Below are 21,458 nucleotides of genomic sequence, written 5' to 3' on the forward strand. Positions count from 1 at the left end.
ACAGAAAACCCAGTTCCCTGGTAATCAGTCAATATACAAGGGGTTTATAACTCAGGCCCTAGTCTAGAAGTGGGAAAAATCCAATTCCATGCACATGGCAAAGGCCTGTCACCTGTAAGCTTATATAGAGCAATCCAAAGAGGTGGGGAAGAGCAATTTAGCTTGCCTAGCAATGACCCACATAGCAGCCGGCCCCTTTAGAGAGAATGCAGACAAGTGACAGGAAACAGCAAATTAGGCTGCTACCACAAAGTTGAAGTTTTTATGGCTACAAGGTTGCATGGAAGATGAATGTGGAAGTCACCTGTTCTTAGTGACTTTTTTCAACCATACATAAATATATTTATTAGTTTATACTCAATTCATATTGTAGTCTCTTCCCAATTGTAAACTTTAAATGTACTCATTCACTAAAAGCATGGAGTGAGTGGTAGAGTTTATTAACACCCACATCTTAAAACACAGATGACGCTGATGAAAGGAGAGTAGACCAAAGATTTCTATGCCTCTACACTGGTTTCTGTAGTTGGAATATTGTGCTATGTGCTTACTGTAAGTGCCTATGACAACAAATTAGGCTTTGCCCTCTTAATTATCAAGCTGGACAATTTTTAATTTAGGTAAGAAAGTTTCAGCTAGATCACATTAACATCCTTTAATATGAGCAGGGGAAAAAAAAAGGAAGATGCAGTGCTTTGAGAGCATCACCTACTCCCATCGAAGAACAAAATGCATTCACATCCCCCTCGGGTGTGGACACACAACACAGTACCCTGACATAGTCTCAATTTACTTAGAGAAAAGCTGGAGAGAGCCCACGGCAAACCAGTCTTCACTGTTCTCCAGTTTAAGTGCTGCATATCTCCCACTTCTGTCAACTTTACCCCCAGGGAGCCCCTTCCCAGTGCAGACTCCTCATGGCTGGAGGTGGAAGCAGCACCTCCTCCAAAGAGCTACCTTAGGAGACCTGGTCGCACATCTGTCTCACTACAGAGCAAATATACCACAAAACAGGACAGGGGGTAAATGATCCCTACAAGCAGTCATGTTGCATCTGCCCCTGGGCCTGCTTCTAACACAGGTTGGGAAGGGCAGAAAGCTCAGGAGAGGCCCAGCATCACCCCTCACGCCCCTGCCTCTGAAACCTGAACTGCTCCCATGACTACCTTGACTCTCCTCTTTCTCTTTTCCTTCTCCTCCCCGGGCGGCTGCTTCTCTCCCTTCTTCCTCTTCTTCCTCTTCTTGTGCTTCTCGTGCTCGGCCTTGTCGTCGTAGAGGCTCGAGTCGTGCCCCGAGCTCCCCGTGGACAGCTCCGTCACTTCGCTGCCTCCCACCTTCAGCACCAGCTTCAGGGGCTTCTCCACGTACTCTGCGGGGGGGAGGGGAGGGAGAACGGGGTCAGCGTGCGGGGCGACCGCGCCTGGGTCGCTCCCCTTCCCCGCAAGGCCCGCCCTCCCGCCTCGCGCTACCTTCATAAGGGCGCTTATCGGCCTTGTGCCGCTTGTGCTTCTTGCCCATGGCGGCGGCGGCGGCGACACGGGCCCCCCTGCGCCCCGGGGTCACGAGCAGCGGAGGAGCCGAGCGCGCCCGCGCCAAGAGGGCGGCGGCGGCAGCGCAGCGCGCGGGCGAGGCGGCGAGCGGCGCCCCCTGGCGGCCCCGGGGCCCAGCGCGCCGCCCCCGGCCCGGCCCCGGCCCCGGCCGCCGAGCCCTGCCCCGCGCCGCCCCGGCGCGCAGGGTCCCGGCCTCCCCGCGGGCGGGGCCCGGCCTCGCTTGGGGCCTCAGCGCCTCGGAGACGTGGGCGCACAGCGAGCGGGGCAGGGCGCCGGGGCCGCCCTTAGGCCTTGTCGCGGAGCCACAGAGTCGGAGCTGCCGCCACCGTCATCTCCCCCACCGCCGCGTGCCGAGCCAGGCCCCTCTGCGTCGCCCGCCGTAGGGGGCGGGGCTCTGCTGGCTGTTGGCCCCGCCCACTGCACGGAGGGGCGGGGCCTGGTAGCCGCCAAGGGGCGGTGGGTTGGCTTTTGCTACCCGTCCCGCTGGGGCCTAGGAGAGTGGTGCCTGAAGCGCGCCCCAGCGCTCCTCCTCTCCTGCGGGCCAGGTCAGATCTAGCCGGAGGCCACGGAGGGCTCCTCGCGCACACAAGGGCCAGACCAGACCCCCTGTCCCTGCACACGTTGGCCGAGGACCGATGTCCTTCGCTTCCTTTCCACTAATGTAACCGCGCTGCAGGGTTGGTCCCCGCTTTGCTCCTGGGAAGGTGACAGCCCGACGCAAAATCCAGGGATGCAGCAATTGAAGGTGTGGGTTGGTTTTAGTTGAAATTGTTCCCTGCGAGGCTGGTAATATTTAAATTCTGAAGCTTTGGGGAATCCTGCCAGCTAGGTATGTTCGGCCAGTCCGATGATGCTGGGATTTTTGCAGTACAGTGGCTAGAAACGTTGTCTTTGGTAACATGGCTGGATCGTGATGTGGGTGGCGTCCTGGAGTAAACCACAGCTTCCCTGCTGGGTCTTCTTCCAGTAATTTGAAATGTAGCTGTGATGGACATAAGTCGTTTTTCTCATTCACATCTGGATTCTCTAAGATTCTTATTGCAAATACCATGAAATGTTTTTATGTACGCTTCAGTGGGATGCTGAGGGATTTTGTCCTGGGGTCAGGCCAGGTGTAAAAAAACACAAGACTAGGAAATGCTTAAAGGACATGTTTCATAAAATGTAAACACACGTGTGACTGTATCCTCCATTCCCCCTAGAGGACCAGCAGATAGGCTCTAAGGTTTCTTTCACGTTCTATTCATACAATTGTTCTTCTGAACTGTAATGACTAATCCTGTCCTGAAGCTACTGAAATTTGAGAGAAGTCTAGTACAAATAAGTAAGTATGACTTGTGGCCAACCTTTGAGAATTGTGATGTATCCTTTCTGGTTGTTGGGTTTTTTGGGCATACCTTGGATCTTGCACACACAAATTTTATCTTAGTGTAGACATTTATAGCCAGAATACATACCATTTTGTCTTCTATGTCTTCAGTTCTCCTTCCCTTTGATTTTCATCCTAATATTCCCCTTTCTTCTCCAAAACGCTAGCATTGCCTTAAGTCAGTGGTGGGCAAAATGCAGCCGGGGGGCTGGATGCAGCCCACCAGGCCATTCTATCCAGCCGGGGGCCCTAAAAATTTAGAAAATTAATATTTATCTGCCCTGGGCATGTGGCCCTTAGTGGCTTGCCAAAACTCAGTAAGCGGCCCTCTGCCCAAAATAATTGCCTGCCCCTGCCTTAAGTCTTGCTTTGGATGATGTGCAGGAACTTGGAATTGGAGCCACAGCAAAATAAGGCTGTTAAGGGACCTGAGAAGTCCTCTAGTCCAGTTCTGTGCCCAGGATAGGATTATTCCCTCTTGAACCACCAAGAAAAATGTTTGTATAACCTGTGCTTAATAACAGCTAATGGAGGAGTTTCCACAGCCTCTCTAGGTAAACTGATCTAGGATTTAGGATTTGAGCCTCCATATGGAAAGCAGAATAGTCTTGAACCTGATGATGCTTCAGGATGTGTTGCACCGCTCTGATATTCCAGGGAGCATTGCTATTTTGTCGGCCGTTTACAAAGTACTTTCCTCCACAGTCCTGTAGCTCTGCTAGGGGAGGAAAAGGAACGGGGTCGTGGCCCTGCAGAACACCATCCCTTCAGCCGCAGGAGTGGTTGTTAGCTATGAGTGGTCCGTTTCACTGAGCTGTGTTGGGGAGAGATTTTCTGGTTCCACGATACTGTCACAGAGAGTGAGCACAATTTAGATGGAGCTTTCTACAAACTGCTAAGCAGGTAGTACACTAGAACCTGCATTTTTTTTTGTTTTTTTGTATAGGGACGATTTGCAGCACACTTAAGTCACAGTGGGTTGCCAAATGAAGAATGAGCCACTAAGGTGCCTGCTGTGGCTTATGTTTCAAAAAGGCACTACTTCTCTGATCACGTGGAGCTGCTAGGATCCCATGTAGCTAACCAGAGAAGCAACATCCTTTAAAATAAAAGCCACAATAAATAGCTGTTTGCTGTGGATATATATGTACTCTCAGCTAGTTCATCCTTGCAGTAGGATAAGGAACCCAAGCCTACAAAGAATCTAGGTTTTCCTGTACTACATCTCAAAGACTTGCTTGAAAAGTAGGTCGGTACTTTAATTCATTTTCAAGTCCATCCTTCATGACTGATTCACATTACTTGTACACTTCTAATTTAGTCACTGTATATCCTACCAAGATTAAAGTGAAGTCTAAGCACTTCCAGTTTCCATTGACCTCAGAAAGTTTGTAAGTACATTTTCCCCAGTAACAGTGAAGGCCAAATTATCAGCTTGTCCCCTGGAGATACAGCAGAATCAGACTAAAAACCTATTGCACTTAACAGTGAAAGGACCATAATGCTACCTTCTGCTTGACGCAGTACCAACAGGCCGCGCTCCCCGCTTAGGCAATGGGCAGGAGAGGCAGGTGGGAATGCCGGTGTCCCCCCTGTGAATGCCAGCTGGGGAGTGGAAGCGCCGGATGAAGTGCCATGGCCATGTCCGGGAGCACCGTGGCCAGGTTGCTGTCTGGTTGCTGGTGGGGCATGTGTGCCCCCCCGCCCCCCAAGGTGGCACCAGTTGCTTATGACTTGAGGTACAGGAAAGAATTAATGTAGTTTTGGTTTTCATTAGAAAATAGCTGATAGTAGCAGGGCTGTTTAGAGTAACTTTTTTTCCACTCTGTCTCCAGTGTTTCTATTTCTGGCATGGGACAACCAGGCCCCAACTATGCACTAAGCTCAGGACATATGTTGTCACTATGGATTTCTGTCAGCTCTTCTGTGTTACTATGAAGAGACATAGTCTTTGATCAACACTGCTTCGTCAGCAAAAGTCTCTAGACCCAGTTATACAAGCAAAACTATTCTTTTGCCACTCTAGCTTGTTTTAGGAAGTATTTGTATGCTGTCAGTACAAAACTTAACTATCCTGGCATTGTTGCATCTGTTCAAGGAGTGCTTTGCCAGTATGGAGTAGTGCAGTTCTTTAAATCAGTAAAACACTACTGCAGGCAGGGTTTCCAACTCTGATGCATTAACAGTGTGGTCAATACTCCCAAAAGATCTTTTCTTACAGCCACATCTGGTGAAGATATGTGATTATAAAGAATCCCAACTTTTATTCTTTTTTTAATGACTTCTTATATTGCAATTAAGTTTGAAAGTATACCCTGAGTAGTGAATCCAAAGAGCTAAGGAGCATAATGTAACAAGTGCAAATTTTATGTTATCCAAATCTTGTAAGGTGTTTTTACATGTGCTCTGGGAGTGGGGGGGAGGTGCTTTATTTAGAGTAGATCCAAGAGCTGTTTTAATTAACATGTTGTAACATGCTCCTGTATCAGCATCTCTGCGCTTCAGTATGACAGTGGGGGCGCTTTCCCTAAAACTCATCAAATGAGCTTTAGTGAAAAGTGCCCCCACCACCATTTTGAAGCACAGGGATGCTGATACATGAGATGCAGAGGCTGGCTGGATCACACCAATTACCATGCTCCAGTAGGCTCGATTAATTGAGTCTGTTCTGATATGCTGTAATTACAGCATGTCAGAGCAGCCTCATGGCTCGTGTACAGGCACTCATGCTCTTTAAGTCAATCTAATGATTTTTTTTTTCTGGGGAGAGCTGGACTCAGGAGTTTTGGACACTTGCATTTAGCAGTACTATCCATGATCTACATACCAGTTCTACATACAATATGTTTTCAGCACTTCCTTTTTAAAATTAATTTTCCCCAACCTGTTTTAATTTCCCACAGCAGCATTAAGATGATTTTAGTTTAAAATATAGAAATATGTTTTCATAATGGTCCCAAGACTAGATCTCCACATGAGAAGAAGCACATACAGAGTAATGCTCTCAAGACACTTACTTTTTAGGTACAAGGCATTCCTCTCTTATGGCTGTGACCTAAAGACTTTTAATTTTACTTTTTACTTTTTTAACTCTTAACTTTGTTGATTGAAATATTTTGAATGTGAATACCTGAATACTAGGGATCTGGGTTTTCCATTTCCCACAGATAAACTAAGTAAACCATGGCTTTTATCAGAGGCAAACGTGGATTTCTCATTTTACCGGAGAAGCCTGCAGATTTTGCAGGTTTGGGATGAGCCTTCTGCAGGTTGGCAGAGTTCCAGCCTGCAGGGGGCTGGGAGGGAGTGGGAGGAGGGTGGTCAGGCACGGGGCACAACCTGCATGTATATGCACACAGTGCTAGGCAGCTTAGAGAGCAGCTCCCAGAGGTAAGTGGGGAGCGGGGAAATTGAGCCCTTATAGAGAAGGAGGGAGGGAATTGGGCAGGACTGAGACTGGGGCTGCTGCCCAGCAGCTGAGCACTGTGTGGCGTGGGGCATAGGGCTGCAATGTGTGGCTGCAGGGCCCCGGTGGGGAGCAGGATGGGGCCGCGGCTGGGTTGTCTGGGGGGGGAGCCGGCTCCCTGCCACTGTGTGCAGTCCTGGGGGGGCGGGACCTGCACCCCCCAGATTGTGTGGGGTGGGGTTGGGCACGGGCTGCAGGCTCAGGCTTCTGCCTTGCTGTCCTCCCCCGGGGCCTCTGCAGCCTAGCGGGTACAACCTGGTGCAGCAGGCAATAGTGGAGCCATGCGGAGAAGCTGCTTGTTGCTGCAAACTCCATGCTGCCCTGGCGATGCGCCCCCTGTGCATGCAGCAGCTTTGAGAGGTGCAACCTTGTGCTGCCACCCCCGCTGCAGCCACACGTGCAAAGGGTACATGACCAAGGCAGCACTTGCCTTGCAGCTACAAGCAGCTTCTCCATGCGGCTCTGCTGTTCCCTGTTGTGCTGTGTCATACCCGCTGGGCTCTGGAGGTCCCAGGAGAGGGCAGCAAGGTGGCAGCCTGCACCTGCCCCCACACCCACACCCACACCGTGCACAGATCTGGGGGTGTGGGTCCCCCGTGCTCCTGGGAGTGTAGGCAGGGCCAGGGAGCCGGTCCACCCAAGCCCGCAGCCCACCCTGCCCGCACCCTGTGCACAGATCTGGGGGGCGTGGTCATCCTCTGCCCCCTGGGGAGTGCATGCCCCAGCAGGGAGCCAGCCTTCCCTGCCCAAATCCTCAGCAGGCAGGCAGCAGGGAAGAACTGGGCTCTGTTCTGCTGCAGCCACTGGCTCCTGACAGGCAGGGGCTGTGGACCCAGGTCCCTGGCCCTGTAGCTCTGGCAGCTGGGGGCCTCCTCCGGCAGGGCAGGGCAGGGGCAGGGAGCTGTGGGTGGGGGGTGAGGGGCACCAGCAGGGCCAGGGGGCTGGGGGGCAGGGAGTGAAGCACCAACAGGGCCAGAGGGGTTGTGGGGGGCCTTTAATTTTAATCACAGATTTTGGGATTTTTACCACAGTATTTGTGATTTATTTATATATTTTTTTAAATCAGAGAATTGTAGTGTATTGGGGAAAACCAGGATCTTGGCTGAATACTGAGCTGAATACTGCACTGAATTTTTCAGACTCATAATTTCTGCTGTACCCCTTTGCAGTTGATTGTAATATTGGTACTTTTGATCTCCTGGCATTGCAGTTGAAGTTATGTTAACAAATCAGTGTTTGTTTCTAACTCCTGGTTTTCAGCAGATTTGTGTCCACATTCAAGTGCTGAAGGACTTTTACTGTTTCTAACAAACCAGCTTTAATAGGGAAGGTGTTAGCTTTGTTTTTTTCCTGCCCAAAAAGAAACATTCATTGATCTGTATTTGCATTGAAATTGACATACTTAAGGAAAGCCAAGAGCATTTATTGGTGGAGTTATGTAATGGTAAAAAATAGATCAGTTTATGAAGCAAATGCTTTGACTCCAAATCCACCAAAGCCCACTACAGTACAGTGAGAAGTTTTCAAACCTACTGGCATTAACAAACTCTGACAGGTTGTGGACCACCGATCTTAAATGATACAACTATAAGTACCACTCGCATATTTTTCAGTTCAACCTTAAGTACCACCAGCAAATTTTTGTCATATAAAGTTGTAAATCCTATGGCATTTCTCACTAATATGTAAAAGTATCTAAGCATGGAAAATGCAATGCACAGTTTCTAAAATGCTAGTCGTGAAATCAGACACAGGAAAATTATTGCATTTAAATACAGAGCTAATAGTTGTGAAGAATATTGTGGTGTACTACTTTTATAGTCATGAGCTTGTAATATACAGTGTTGTCTTCTAGAGAGCAGCAAGATAGGAGAGTAGCAAGTCAAGTTATCGTTTAATTATTGTAAGCTGCCCTGAGCCTTTAGTGGGGAAGATGGCATATAAATTGAATATAACAGCACATAGAGAGGATAACAGGTATGTTTCTCTTTCTGGTGGTAACAGAAGCTTTTCTTCAGATCAGGTTGTAAGAATCAGTTCTGGGAGCCAAAAGATAAGTATTCAAATGCTGAATTTCCCCCTGTGTGTGTGTTTGTCTTCAATTCAGTTCTTAAGAAATAGATGTGTTTAGATATTCTTCTATAACAGAGGTAGGCAAAATATGGGCTGAAGGCCAGATCTGGCCCAACAGGTAATTCCACCCAGCCCTCAGGGCCTGTCCGTAAGCACTGGCCATGGGCTGTCTCTCTGCAGGCCAGTGGCTCCATGGAGGCATGGTTCTGGTCACTAAACAACCACCGTGCACCCCAGCCCCAAGCCAGGGGGTGCTTGAGACAAGAAGCCTCTGCCAGGCAGAGGCTTTTGCCTGGGCACAGTGTGGATGTTTCCAGCCTTCCTGCTTGCGAAAGTGGGAATTCAGATAAGGGTCCTGTAACAGAGTTCCTGACTGAAACCCTGTTACTTGAGAGATCTTGCAGCTGGAAGCGATTACGGCCCGGTGAGGCAAGGAGACGCCCCACACCTGCTGAGAGCCAATGGGACTCAGTGCCTAGGGATATGAAGAGGAGGAAGTCTGGGGAAGGGTGCCTTCAGCAACCACCAGAGAAGAGAGGAGCTGCTAAGGACCCTCGCTGCAAAGGATCTGAAGGAGGGATCCATGATGCAAGGTCAGCGTGGGCCAAGGGACTCTGGAATCCAGGACCTGCAACCCATCCTTGCTAACTACCAGGAGCACATGGCAGCGGCGGTGAGTCTGGGGAGAATGGAACCATGGCTTGGGACAACCTGTGGCTTCATGCAGGGACGCAGTGAAGCAACTTGGGAGCCAAAGGGGGTGGAGGTCACCTGCCCAGCCCCTGAAGAGATGGGACCCAGCACCTCAAATTCAAGAAGAGAGGGAAATGGGGGCAGAGATCCGTGGACCTGACCCTGGACAAACGTCCGGATCCGCATGCCGGCACAGAGCATGGCAAGAGAGACTGGGCGTCGCCTGTAACAAGCTGCTAATGGGGTAATTAATGGCGGGGAGTCAAGACACTCCTCCTCACTTACCTTTTCATTTTGAGTTGGCAGGGATGCTCTTCGGAGCACGGGGGTGATCCCAGAGACAACTCTGACAAGCTGCTGCCTCCTACTTCAGTATGTATTGTTAATTACATCCCAGAATTTTGTAACCAGATGACAAAAAGCTTTGCATCCTGTATGAGATCTTGAACCAGAAATTATGAAAGATTAAAGAGCATTCGACAGATATTTTTTAGTCTTCTTAGGCAGATGTAAAATTAACCTAAGAAGGAACACAAGGACTGTTCTATGGCATTGATCCTCTAGGAGTGATAGAGGAATCTGAAACAGAAATAGGGTTGGCAAGACTTGGTCTTTGTCACTTTGAGGCCTGGTCTACACACAGTTTTTTGTTACAGCGTAACATGGTGTGATTTACAGTATTTTGCTTACAAGTTATAGTGTGGAAGTGGTTTTACCAGTATCAACACACTTTACGTACTTAACCGTGCATGTATTCGTGTTCCCAAATACGAATGTCTTACATTGATAGAAGCAAAAGTAAACCATGTCAACACTAAATGAATTATGCTGCTTCAAGGATTCCAGTGTATTAATGCATATAACCTTTCTGTTTAGGAATAGTCCAATTAAGTGAAATAATTTAAGGCAATGAAGACCACTGAGAGTTTTATATGAGTAATATTTGCCTTTCCATCCTGCCCAGGTGAAATCCAGTCCTTCTTTCCCCAGCCCAATAGAGCAGCAGTTAGAAGCATAGAATCGAAAGACCAGAAGGGACCTGCAAGACCATCAAATCCTGCTACCTGCCATGGGCAGGAAGTTACTGGGCTAAAACGAACTCAACAAGGTGCTTATCCAGCCTCATCTTGAACACCTCAAAGGATGGTGACCTCTGCTGCGAATGTGTTCCAGATTCTATTTACCCTTATGGAAAAGAAGTTTTTTTTGTACATCCAGCCTACATTTTCCCTCTGTTGGTTTGTGCCCATTGATTCTTGTCCTCCCTTAAGATGCTTTCCTGAAGAGTTTCCCCCTTAGATCTTGGTGCTCACCCCTAACGTACTTGTAGGTGGATATCAAGTCACCTCTGAGTCTTCTCTTACTCAGACTGAACAGGCCCAGTTCCTGGAGTCTCATGGGGCCTATTCTCCAGGCCCCTAATCATATGGGTGGCCTTTCTTTATATGCTATCAAGCTTATCCACATCCTTCCTGAAGTGTGGTGCCCAGAACTGAACACAATACTCCAGCTGTGGTCTCACCAGCGCCAAAGAGAGAGGGAGAAGCACCTCCCTGGCTCTACTGGCAACACATCGGCTGATGCACGCCAGACTTGTGTTTGCTAGCAGCCTCATTGCACTGTTGACTCATGTTCATCTTCTGGTTGATTGTGACCCCCAGGTCCCGTTCAGATGCTGTGTCAGCCAGTGGGCCACCACCCATTGTGTAGTTATGGTGATCTAAACTCTGACAGATTGCGCACACCAATTTAAAACAATACAACCTTAAGTACCGCCAGCAAATTTTGGTCATATAAAGTAATTATAATCTGTTCACGCATACCACTGACAGGTTGTCTGTGTCCCACTGGTGGTACACGTACCACAGATTGGGAACTGCTGCAGTAGAGAACATATACATTAATCTGGTATTACAGATTATTTTAGTAACAAATGTGAGGTTTCACTCCTGTTGGCTTCAGTGTATTGTGCCTATAATTTCAATAGACTGCCTGTTTTACATTGTATTCCTCATCTTAATCAGTGTCAAGTTGCTATAGCAACTGGCATGAGCGTGCCAAAGAATAAATATCAACCACTGTAATTTTGTAAACAGAGCCAGTGTTTGAAAATATAAAATTTAATCCAGGTATCCTCGTGTGCAGTCACTTCTGCCTCTTGGATTACGACAAATCATTTTGTTTTATGAAATAGGGGGAATTTTGTCTGTAAAGTTTATTTCACTGTATATTAAATTAGGTAGACCCCAAATGATGTGCTTATCCTCAGTTTTTTAAAAACACAATAGGAAACAAGAAACCCAGTCCTCATTTAAAGGTTTAGGTCACTCCATAGAGTTCATACAGGGTGGCCAGTGTGCTTGTTGAGTAAGTTCAGACATGAAAACTTTTGCCAGAGTTCTTTGTCTTACTCAAGTAGTCCCCGTAAACTTGGTGGGATTACACAAGTGAACAAGATTTGGATTCTAGAAGGGCTGGAAAGATTCTGAGGTTCACCATGAAATATACAGTGCATTTTAACATCTCTTTGTGGCAAGATCCTTCAGTAACCATCCAGGCTGAGAACTTGAAACTTGCTGGAGGTTTTAGACTGGCAAGCAGGCAGGATAGGGCTTGTTGAGATGGATTCAGAGCACCAAGAATAATCAAGATATCTACTTTTTTCAAAAGGAGACATTTCTCAAATAGAAAATTCAGAATGGGGAAAAATGAACAAATATTTAATTTATTCAAATATAACTGTGGGCGGGAATTTTAAGTGACTGAGGCCCTTGCCAAATGTTATACTTAAGATGTGATTAACCAGTTAATCATATCTTAAGTAGTAACCTGGCCACACTATGATTAATTGTGTAGCAAATTAATGGTGTGATAAAATAGGGAATAAGCCACAAAGTTGTGACACAAAAACTGTAATAACTTTGTGGCTCATTCCCATGGTACCTTAAATTGTACTTGTGGCCATGCTGATAAAGACTTCCAGCCTCAGGAGTGCATGGGAGCCCTTTAAGTCTGGGAAGTACATGAGAGTCAGAGTACAGTTCAGATGACTGCCACTCACAGCCTCCAGGGTGCATCAGTGACAAGGGCTCTGATGTGCTCCTGATGCTGGGGGCCCCTATCAGCTGCTGCAACCAACAGCCAGGGCACAGTGGAGTCTACGGCTCTGATTTTCCCCCATGGCTGGGAGCAGCAGCTGATCTGTTCTCCCAGCCCTTAACTCTGTCCAGTATGCACCCAAGGCTTGGAGCAGGGAGCAGCTAATTGGTTTTTTAATTGCTGGTGCAGGGGGATGATCCTGGGCTCTCCCTGCACCAACAATATGGCACCATGTGATCTGATCCCACAGTTGTACTTTCTGCCATGCACATTTATCATGGCAGGAAGCCTGGTTTTAGGATCACATATCAGATCCCCTGGCACCTTTAATTGAATGTCAGCCAGGGGCCTGAGTTGGAGACATGGAAATTCTGTATAATAGCATTAAGTCTTTGTGACCACCACTGACTGGCTTTCTTGATCCTGTCAGGGGCAAAACCCTTTAATGCAGATGGGAGTAGTTGCATTGACTTCAATGGTCTGTAAATCACATCTTTAAGAAGCGTTTTCTCTTCTTTCAGTTTGAGCACTGGAATGCTACATTTTGTGGGGTTGTAAATCCCATTTGTAAACCAATGGTGAGTTATTAGCCATGAAGAAATGGAGATTACTCAAGCAGAGAGAGCGGTAATCCTAATTCTTTTAGTCATGGCAATCAAGGACTTTGTTTCCACCCCAAAAAGCAACTTAAATTTAGGGGTGTTTAATAGAAAGCAATCGCCTGCATTCTGCTGTTATGAAGGATGGGAAATGTTTGTACGCATTTGAATTTTATAAGTATACTTCCTATGGTTTTGTTTTTCTCTTCTGGGTGCTTGTGGAGAAAGCTATCTGTTCAAATGATTTTATGAATTGGAAGAAATGGCAGGCCTTGCTGTATACCCAAAACATATTCAACTAGAGGAGGGAAATTCTACAGGACATGTGTGAAATTGATTACTTTAAACATTGAAGTCATGAATGATACTGAATAGAAGTTCTGAACAGGTACTGCAGTTCAGGCTGAGGAGAAAGTGGTGCTGTCCTTCAGATCTAGAACTATGCACGGAAACTATCCACAAGAGATACTAGGGTTCACATGGGATTCCTGCTCTCCCAGCCATGCAGTCTCCTGTTGCGGGGAACAAACCATGTGGACAAGTAAAGCCAGAGGCAAAATCTGGCTTAGCAGCTGCAGAAAGCAGCTCAAGTGGGGAACAAGGAACACCAGTGACATCAGACAATTTTCTTCAGTTTTTACTGTGAAGAATCTATCCTCTGTGATGATTTGCTGTGTGTCCCATCCTGAATTTACTGTATTCATTTCCTCTACCCCTTCTGTTCCTTTGTCTTTCTGTTCACCAAATCACTAACATATTTCCCCTGAAAGGATTTAAATAAAAAGGAAGAAAACCCCATACCATTGCATCATTTGTCCTGGCTGTACGTTGTATCTTGTCCCCTTTACTCTTTGTTGAGCCCTGGCTGTTTCCAGTCTCTTTGAGGTGCAGGAGCTGTTCTGTGTTTGTACAATGCTAAACACTGTGGTCCCAAGCACAGTTGGCCTTTAGTTGCTACCGTAATAGATATGATCAGTACACGAGTTTCTCGGTGTTGGCTTGGCCTTTAACTCTGTGTAAGCTTTTGACAAGATGCATTTGGCTGTTTTTAGCTTGGTTTTAGTTATAACATTTCTGATCCAAACATGGAAATATTGAGGTAAATCCTCAAGGAGCACAAACTGGCATAGTTCCCATTAGGCAATGCTCCCTTATGCTGACTGGAGATTGGGATTATTGTTTTTCAAGATCAGATAATTCTGCAACAGTTGTAGTTTGATGTTTCAAATTTATCAGGAAAAATTGTTTTGCACTTAAAAAATTACAAGTTTCAAGCCAAAGAAATTGAAGTGCATTATAAATCACTAAAAAAGGAAGGTGAGTTTGAACTCAAGTCTTAGCTGTGTTGAATGCAACTCATTGGCCTAGACCAGGGGTTGTCAGTCAGGAGTATGCGTACCCCCAGCGACACTTAGAAAGGTCCTAGCGGGTACAAGTGGGATGGGGCACAGCAGTGGTGTCTCCCCCAGTGTGTTCCTGTGCCCCCATACTGTGACCGGAGTCACCTTGTGCAGGTGCTGGTGAGGCTGAGGGAGAAGGGAGGCATGGCTTGGCCAGGAACACAGTTTGACTCTCCCCTGTGCTTCCCCAACCCGGCTGCACTGTCCCAGGGGCAGTGTTGCAGCGTGGCATACTTCGCCTGCTTACCTGGGGGGAGTGAGAGGGACGTGCTAGGCACCGCCAGCTCCCCATGGCACACCAGAGCACCTCCCTGCCCCCCACCGCAGCCATTCTCCAGATTAGCCATTACCCACTTAGAGCAGAGCTTGGGGGGGGGTAGGGGTAGTGTATTTTGTGCCTGCCCCTGGCGGCACACAATTGGCCAGGTGCAAAGCCCATCAGCAGACAGCAGAGCCACACATGCAACCGACCATGGGAAAGCAACGTGGGGCACAGTGGTGATGATGGCGACAGCAAGCATCTATGCTGGTGCCTGAAAGTGGTTGTAAATTGAATTAGTGTCTGATTAATCTGCTCCCAGGCCTGCTAGCCCAGCAGGGTACCTTTGGTAGTGCATTGCTCTCATAGATTCATAGATTCATAGATTCATAGATGCTAGGGTCGGAGGGGACCTCAATAGATCATCGAGTCCGACCCCCTGCATAAGCAGGAAAGAGTGCTGGGCCTACATTACCCCAGCTAGATACACATCCAACCTTCTCTTGAATACCCCCAGGGTAGGGGAGAGCACCACCTCCCTTGGGAGCCCGTTCCAGAGCTTGGCCACTCGAACTGTGAAGAAGTTCCTCCTAATATCTAATCTAAATCTGCTCTCCTCCAGCTTGTGGCCATTATTTCTTGTAACCCCCGGGGGCGCCTTGGTGAATAAATACTCACCAATTCCCTTCTGTGCCCCCCTGACGAACTTATAGGCAGCCACCAGGTCGCCTCTCAACCTTCTCTTGCGGAGGCTGAAAAGGTCCAGTTTCTCTAATCTCTCCTCATAGGGCTTGGCCTGCAGGCCCTTAACCATACGAGTGGCCCTTCTCTGGACCCTCTCCAGGTTATCCGCATCTTTCTTGAAGTGCGGCACCCAGAATTGCACGCAGTACTCCAGCTGCAGTCTGACCAGCGCCCGATAGAGGGGAAGTATCACCTCCTTGGACTTATTTGTCATGCATCTGCTGATGCACGATAAAGTGCCATTGGCTTTTCTGATGGTTTCATCACACTGCCGACTCATGTTCATCTTGGAGTCTACTAGGACTCCAAGATCCCTTTCCACTTCCGTGCCACCCAGCAGGTCATTTCCTAGGCTGTAGGTGTGCTGGACATTTTTCCTCCCTAGATGCAGCACTTTGCATTTCTCCTTGTTGAACTGCATTCTGTTGTTTTCTGCCCACTTGTCTAACCTGTCCAGGTCTGCTTGCAGCTGTTCCCTGCCCTCCGGCGTGTCCACTTCGCCCCATAGCTTAGTGTCATCTGCAAACTTGGACAGAGTACATTTCACCCCCTCGTCCAAGTCGCTGATGAAGACATTAAAGAGTATCGGTCCAAGCACCGAGCCCTGCGGGACCCCACTGCCCACACTCTTCCAGGTCGAAACCGACCCATCCACCACAACTCTCTGGGTGCGACCCTCCAGCCAATTCTCCACCCACCGGACTGTGCAGTCATCCAAGTCACAGCCCCTTAACTTGTTCACCAGTATGGGGTGGGATACCGTGTCAAAGGCCTTCCTGAAGTCCAAGTATACGACATCCACCCCTCCTCCTGCGTCGAGGCGTTTTGTGACCTGGTCATAAAAAGAGACTAGATTGGTCAGGCACGATCTACCTGCCACGAACCCGTGCTGGTTTCCCCTCAGCATAATTTGCCCTGCCGGGCTCTCACAAATGTGAGCCTTGATGATTTTCTCAAAGATTTTGCCAAGGATGGAGGTGAGACTGACTGGCCTATAGTTACCCGGGTCCTCCTTCCTCCCCTTCTTGAAAATGGGAACCACATTGGCCCTTTTCCAGTCCTCCGGGACTTGACCCGTGCGCCACGAGCGTTGAAATATTCCCGCCAGTGGCTCTGCAATGATGTCGGCCAGTGCCTTCAGTACCCTCGGATGGAGCTCATCCGGGCCTGCCGACTTAAAGGCATCCAGTTCCTCCAAGTGACCCTGCACCACCTCAGGGTCCACGCATGGAAGTCTGGTGCCTTGCTGCTGCCTCCCTACACTCCCAGTGAGAGACTTGTCGTGCCTCTCGCTTAGGAACACTGAGGCGAAGAACTCGTTGAGGAGTTCAGCCTTGTCCCCTCTGTCCGTCACCAATTGTTTCTGCCCATTTAGCAGGGGTCCTATTCCTCCCTGGGCCTTCCTTTTACTCCCTATATATCTAAAAAACAATTTCTTATTGTCTTTTACTTGGGTTGCCATCCTCAGCTCCATGGTAGCTTTGGCCTGTCTAACTGCCTCCCTACAAACACGAGCAGAAGAGGTATATTCCTCTTTGGTGATCTCTCCCTGTTTCCACTTTTTATGTGCTCCCCTTTTGGCCCTTAGTCTCCCCAGGATTTCTCTGGTCAGCCAGGGAAGCCTCCTGGCCCCTTTCCCTCTTTTACCTCGCACGGGGATCGTCTCGCTTTGTGCGAGAAGGATAGCTTCCTTAAGGCACAGCCACCCTTCTTGGGCTCCCATCGTTTCAAAACTACTACTCTGCAGTGCATCCTTCACTAATCGCCTGAGTTTGCTGAAATCAGCTTTCCTAAAGTCCAGCACGTTCACCCTACTGGTTACCTTACCCACTCGACGCCTTATGTTGAATTGTACTTTTAGGTGATCACTGTCCCCCAGATGGCTACCGATCTGTAGGTCCCCTACTATGTCATCCCCCGTTGCCAATACCAGATCCAGTAAGGCATTCCCCCTAGTGGGACCATGTACCTCCTGCGTCAGGTGGAGGTCCTGTACCAGGTCCTGTACTCTCCATGAAAGGCAGTGGGGCTCTGGCAGCCACGCTGCCACCAGCTGCTTCTTTGATAGTCCCTGGACAGGCAGCTGGGCTCCCATTGTCCCAGGACCCAGCCTGGCCTGGGCCACATTCACCCCTGCCCCAGCCTCACTACCTTCTGCACTCTGGGGGTCACCATCTGTCCCTGCCCTACCCCTTCCCTCCACTCATATGCTCACCCCACTGAGGGGGTGGGGTGTGTGTTTGAGTCTGTGCCTGCATCTGTGTGTGTTTGTCTGTGTCTGTGTAGCAGACCATGCTGTGCTCAATTTACTATCAGGGGCCTGAGCAGTAGCCAGGCAGCCTGCAGCTGCCTGTAATGGTAATAAGCAGAGTTGCCTGATTAGGGAATGAGGCTCAGCTGCAGTATATAAGAGCTGAGTTTCCTGAACTTCAGGGCAGGAGTTTGCTACTACCAGCTGAGGAGGCAACATCTGGCTGAGCTGCTGCCTGGGACATCTTGGAGGTAAGGCCTAGGGCTGTGGGGAAGGAAGAGGTCCTATGGTCCTGAGCATGACCTGAAACTGTACCCTGCAGGGGAAGGGTGGCCTGGTGGAGCTACTTGTGGTGGGATAGCTCCCCAGAAATGCCAGGACAGTTACCTCCCTGGTGAAAGGCTAGTAGGGGGACCTGAAAATCTCAGCCCTCACATCCCTGGTGGGTAAGACCTGAGACGGGGAGCCCAGACTCACTGCGAGCACCAAGGCAGGGCCTAGGTCAGTGGAGGGACCTGCGGCAGCATCCAGTCTGGCAGGAGAGCCTGGGTGCATTATGGAGATGGGTGTTAGGCTTCAGAGGGGATGGGGCTTGGATCCCTAGTCCCACTGTGAAGGGCTTGAAGCCCAGTGAGGGGGCCTGGGGCCTAGAGATATAGAGAATGGTTGATGCCTGGGGACAGGGCTTGGAGCCCGAGGATAGGGCAGGCTTGGAACCCAGGGACAGGGCTTGGAACCTGAGGACAGGACTTAGAGCTGGGAGAGGCTTGTGGCCCAGGGATGGGGCCTGGAGCCTGAGGAGAGGGCCTGGAGCCTAGGGAAGGGGCTGGTAGGGCCAGAGATGGGACTGGGAGCTCAGTTGATGAGATTATGATGAGGCTGGGTGTTAGGTCCTAATGATGATGAGGCCGGGTGTTAGGCCAAGAAACATTTACAAGGCATGGGACATCTCAAGGGAAGGTCAGAACATGTACAGAGGGCCTTGTCATTAGGGCAGGTAAAGGGTAACCTCCCACCTGATTAACATCAGATAATCAGAACATCAAGGCATGGCAGGAAAGATGGGTGGGTGCTTTGCCCGAAAACAAGTGGGCGGGCCTAGATTGAGATCAGCCCCAGGACGCCCGCTTGTTACAGTCTGCATCTGCATGCATGTGTCTGTCCCCTGCTAACCCAGTGGGAGCAGGCGCATGGCCTTTGGGGCAGTGGTAGGTAGGGGCAGAGTCCAGCCTGCAGCAGCAGCTGCCTCTGCCCCACACACACATCTGTGGGGCACGTGGCCCCCAGGCCTCCACCAGGGTGTGCACAGCAGCAGAAGCCCCCTGTTGTACAAGGTTGAAAATGCCCAGTTGTGGCTAGGTCGGTGGGCTGGACACCAATGAGGACACAGTTTATGATTAATATGCAATATTTATTTGGCTTTAACCTATAAAATATTGACAACTTAAGCAAATGATTTCCTATATAATACTAATCTATGACAACATACAATAATCAAACAATCAAAGCTGAGGAGCGATGTCCGTTGGGTCACGAGGTTCGGGTCAAGGCCCCTTGCTTTCAAAACCACGAGTGGTTTTGGTGCGACTGGCCAGGGCCCTGGTCTCAGACCTGGTCAACAGCTCATATTTCTTAAAAGGTCATTTAATGATCAAAACATAATCAATCAAAACAATTGCAAACAGCTAAACAGGAAATTACGTCTGTTGAGTCACAGGGTTCAGGTCAAGGCCCCTTGCTTTCAAGATCGTGGACGACCTTGGTGCAGCTAGCCAAGACCCTAGACCCAGACTTGGTCAACGGCTCACGTCTTTTACAGGAAAGACAGACAAATACAAATATAAATAGCTACAGTCTTACATGCATGCTTACCACTGCAGCAAACAAAAGGAGCAGCTTCATGGCTGGGAACATTAGTCTCCTTGCGGAGGCCTCAAGAATGACCCGAGGCAGTGCTTGGCAGGTGGCAAACCTGTGGGTGATCAGTCCGCAGGCCCTTTGATGCTTGAAGTTACAGTTCGAACTTCCCCCGTCAAGGCCTTGTGGCTTTACCCTTACTCTTTTTCACTTATTCTTACTGGCCAATTGTGTTACCTTCCTGCCAGCATTCTGTTTACTCGTCAGCAGCCCCTTCCTCACGCAGTCCCCTCATTGTCTTCTGCTTAGCCAATTATGTTGCAGTTTCCTTCCTGCTTCGATGGCAGTTTGATGCGATTGACTTTCCTGCCTTGTGAGTGTGACAGGGGTCACCCGTCCAGAGGCCTGTGTTATGGCCTAGCATTCTGCCATTTCACTGTGGCCTGGCCATTCATCTGGGGAGATGCCTGTGACACCCCCCCCCCCACCCCTGGACAAGCCACCTGGGCTCCAAGTGTCCCATGACTTGCCCTGGCCCCAGGGTCCTTTTCACCCCAACCCCTGCCTCTGCCCCACTCCCTCTCTGTGGGGTCACTGATCTGTCCCCATGCCCCTTCCCCATGACAGACCTGCTGTGGGGGGGTGGGGGGTGCATGCGCATGCAAGTTGCATGTGCTCAACCCCCCCCTCCAAATAAAATTTTCTCCTTGATTTTTTTTCCACTGTAGCCCCAAGGGGCAGTTTCAACATTGGTGGAGTGCCAGAGCACCAAGGCAGCTCAACTGAACATGGATAAATTCCTCAAGTGCAAAAGAAAAGTGGAGGAAAAAACACAAAAGGCTGTACTACAGAAAGTGCAAAGTGACAGAAAGTTCATAAGTACAGCAATGCCTGTTTGGAGTTCAGTTTTACATATGTGTGTCCCAAAGATAAATTCAAATGGAAATGTGTCATTTGCTTGGAGGAACTCTCCAATGAGTGTATGAAGCTGTCTTTATTAAAAAGGCACTTGGAAACAAAGCATGCCAGCTTGGTTGGAAAACCGATTGAATACTTTGAACAGTGGCTTGAAAGTTTCAAATGTCAGAAGGAGGTGTTTACTTGTAGCATTAAAGTCAGCGAAAGTGCTTTGAAGGCCTCATACCTGATATGAATCAGAATTGCAAAATGCAAGAAAGCACATACAATTGCAGAATTTTGATTGTACTTGCCAAAGTGGACATTTGTAAAGTACTGTTTGGCAATGAGCAAAGAGATAAAGTTAAAAAGATACCTGTTTCTCGTAGAACTAGCACAATGGCAAAGGATGTGGTGACACAACTGCTTGAGAGATTGAAAACAGTCTCTACATATGCTCATCAGGTTGACGAATCTACAGACATAGGAAATCAGACTCAGCTGATAGTATTTGTTCTCTACATTTGGGAAAGGAAGTTGGTTGAAGACTTTTTTTGTGTCTTGAACTGCCAACATGAATAACAGGAGAGTATATTTTTTGAAATCTTAATCAGTACATAAGTACAAAAGGCCTTTCATGGGGCAACTGTGTCTGCATTTGCACAGTTGGGGCAGGAGCTATGGCTGGCAGTAGCAGTGGTCTGATAGTGAGACTACAACAGGATCCAGGAAACTACAGACCAGTCAGCCTCACCTCAGTCCCTGGAAAAATCATGGAGCAGGTCCTCAAGGAATCTATTCCTAAGCACTTGCAAGAGAAGAAAGTGATCGGTAATAGCATGGATTTGCCAAAGGCAAGTCATGCCTGACCAACTTGATTGCCTTCTTTGATGAGATAACTGACTCTGCTGATATGGGGAAAGCAGTACATTGATACGGGGATGTGATGTACATTGACTTTAGCAAGGCTTTTGATACCATCTTCCACTGCATTCTTGCAAGCAAGCTAAAGAAGTATGGGCTGGCTGAATGGACTGTTAGGTGGATAGAAAGTTGGCTGTATTGTCGGGCTCAATGGGTATTAATCAGTGGCTCAATGTCTAGTTGGCAGCCAGTATCAAATAGAGTGCTTCAGGGGTAGGTCCCAGGGCTGGTTTTGTTAACAGTCTTGAAGATGGGATGGATTGCACCCTCAGCAAGT

At 48.7% G+C, this 21,458-nt stretch overlaps 1 protein-coding gene across 2 annotated transcripts in view; it reads right to left on the reverse strand.

Annotated features, from left to right (window-relative positions):
• Nucleotides 1-1,926, reverse strand: part of BRD7 (bromodomain containing 7) — a 30,910-nt gene extending 28,984 nt beyond the window's left edge. Inside the window, exons 1-2 of one of the 2 annotated variants that reach the window (XM_090063743.1) lie at nt 1,470-1,926; nt 1,167-1,369 (exon numbers count right to left, since the gene is read on the reverse strand). In XM_090063743.1, coding sequence (XP_089919869.1) covers nt 1,167-1,369; nt 1,470-1,518 — 252 coding nt within the window. In that variant the 5' untranslated portion in view covers nt 1,519-1,926. The remainder of the gene's footprint in view (nt 1-1,166; nt 1,370-1,469) is intronic. The other variant, XM_090063744.1, reaches the window with a different exon arrangement.
• Between the last annotated feature and the right edge of the window lie 19,532 nt (nt 1,927-21,458).

Source organism: Crocodylus siamensis, chromosome 9 (assembly GCF_052110815.1).
Source record: "Crocodylus siamensis isolate JL-2025a chromosome 9, ASM5211081v1, whole genome shotgun sequence".
Taxonomy (NCBI): domain Eukaryota; kingdom Metazoa; phylum Chordata; order Crocodylia; family Crocodylidae; genus Crocodylus; species Crocodylus siamensis.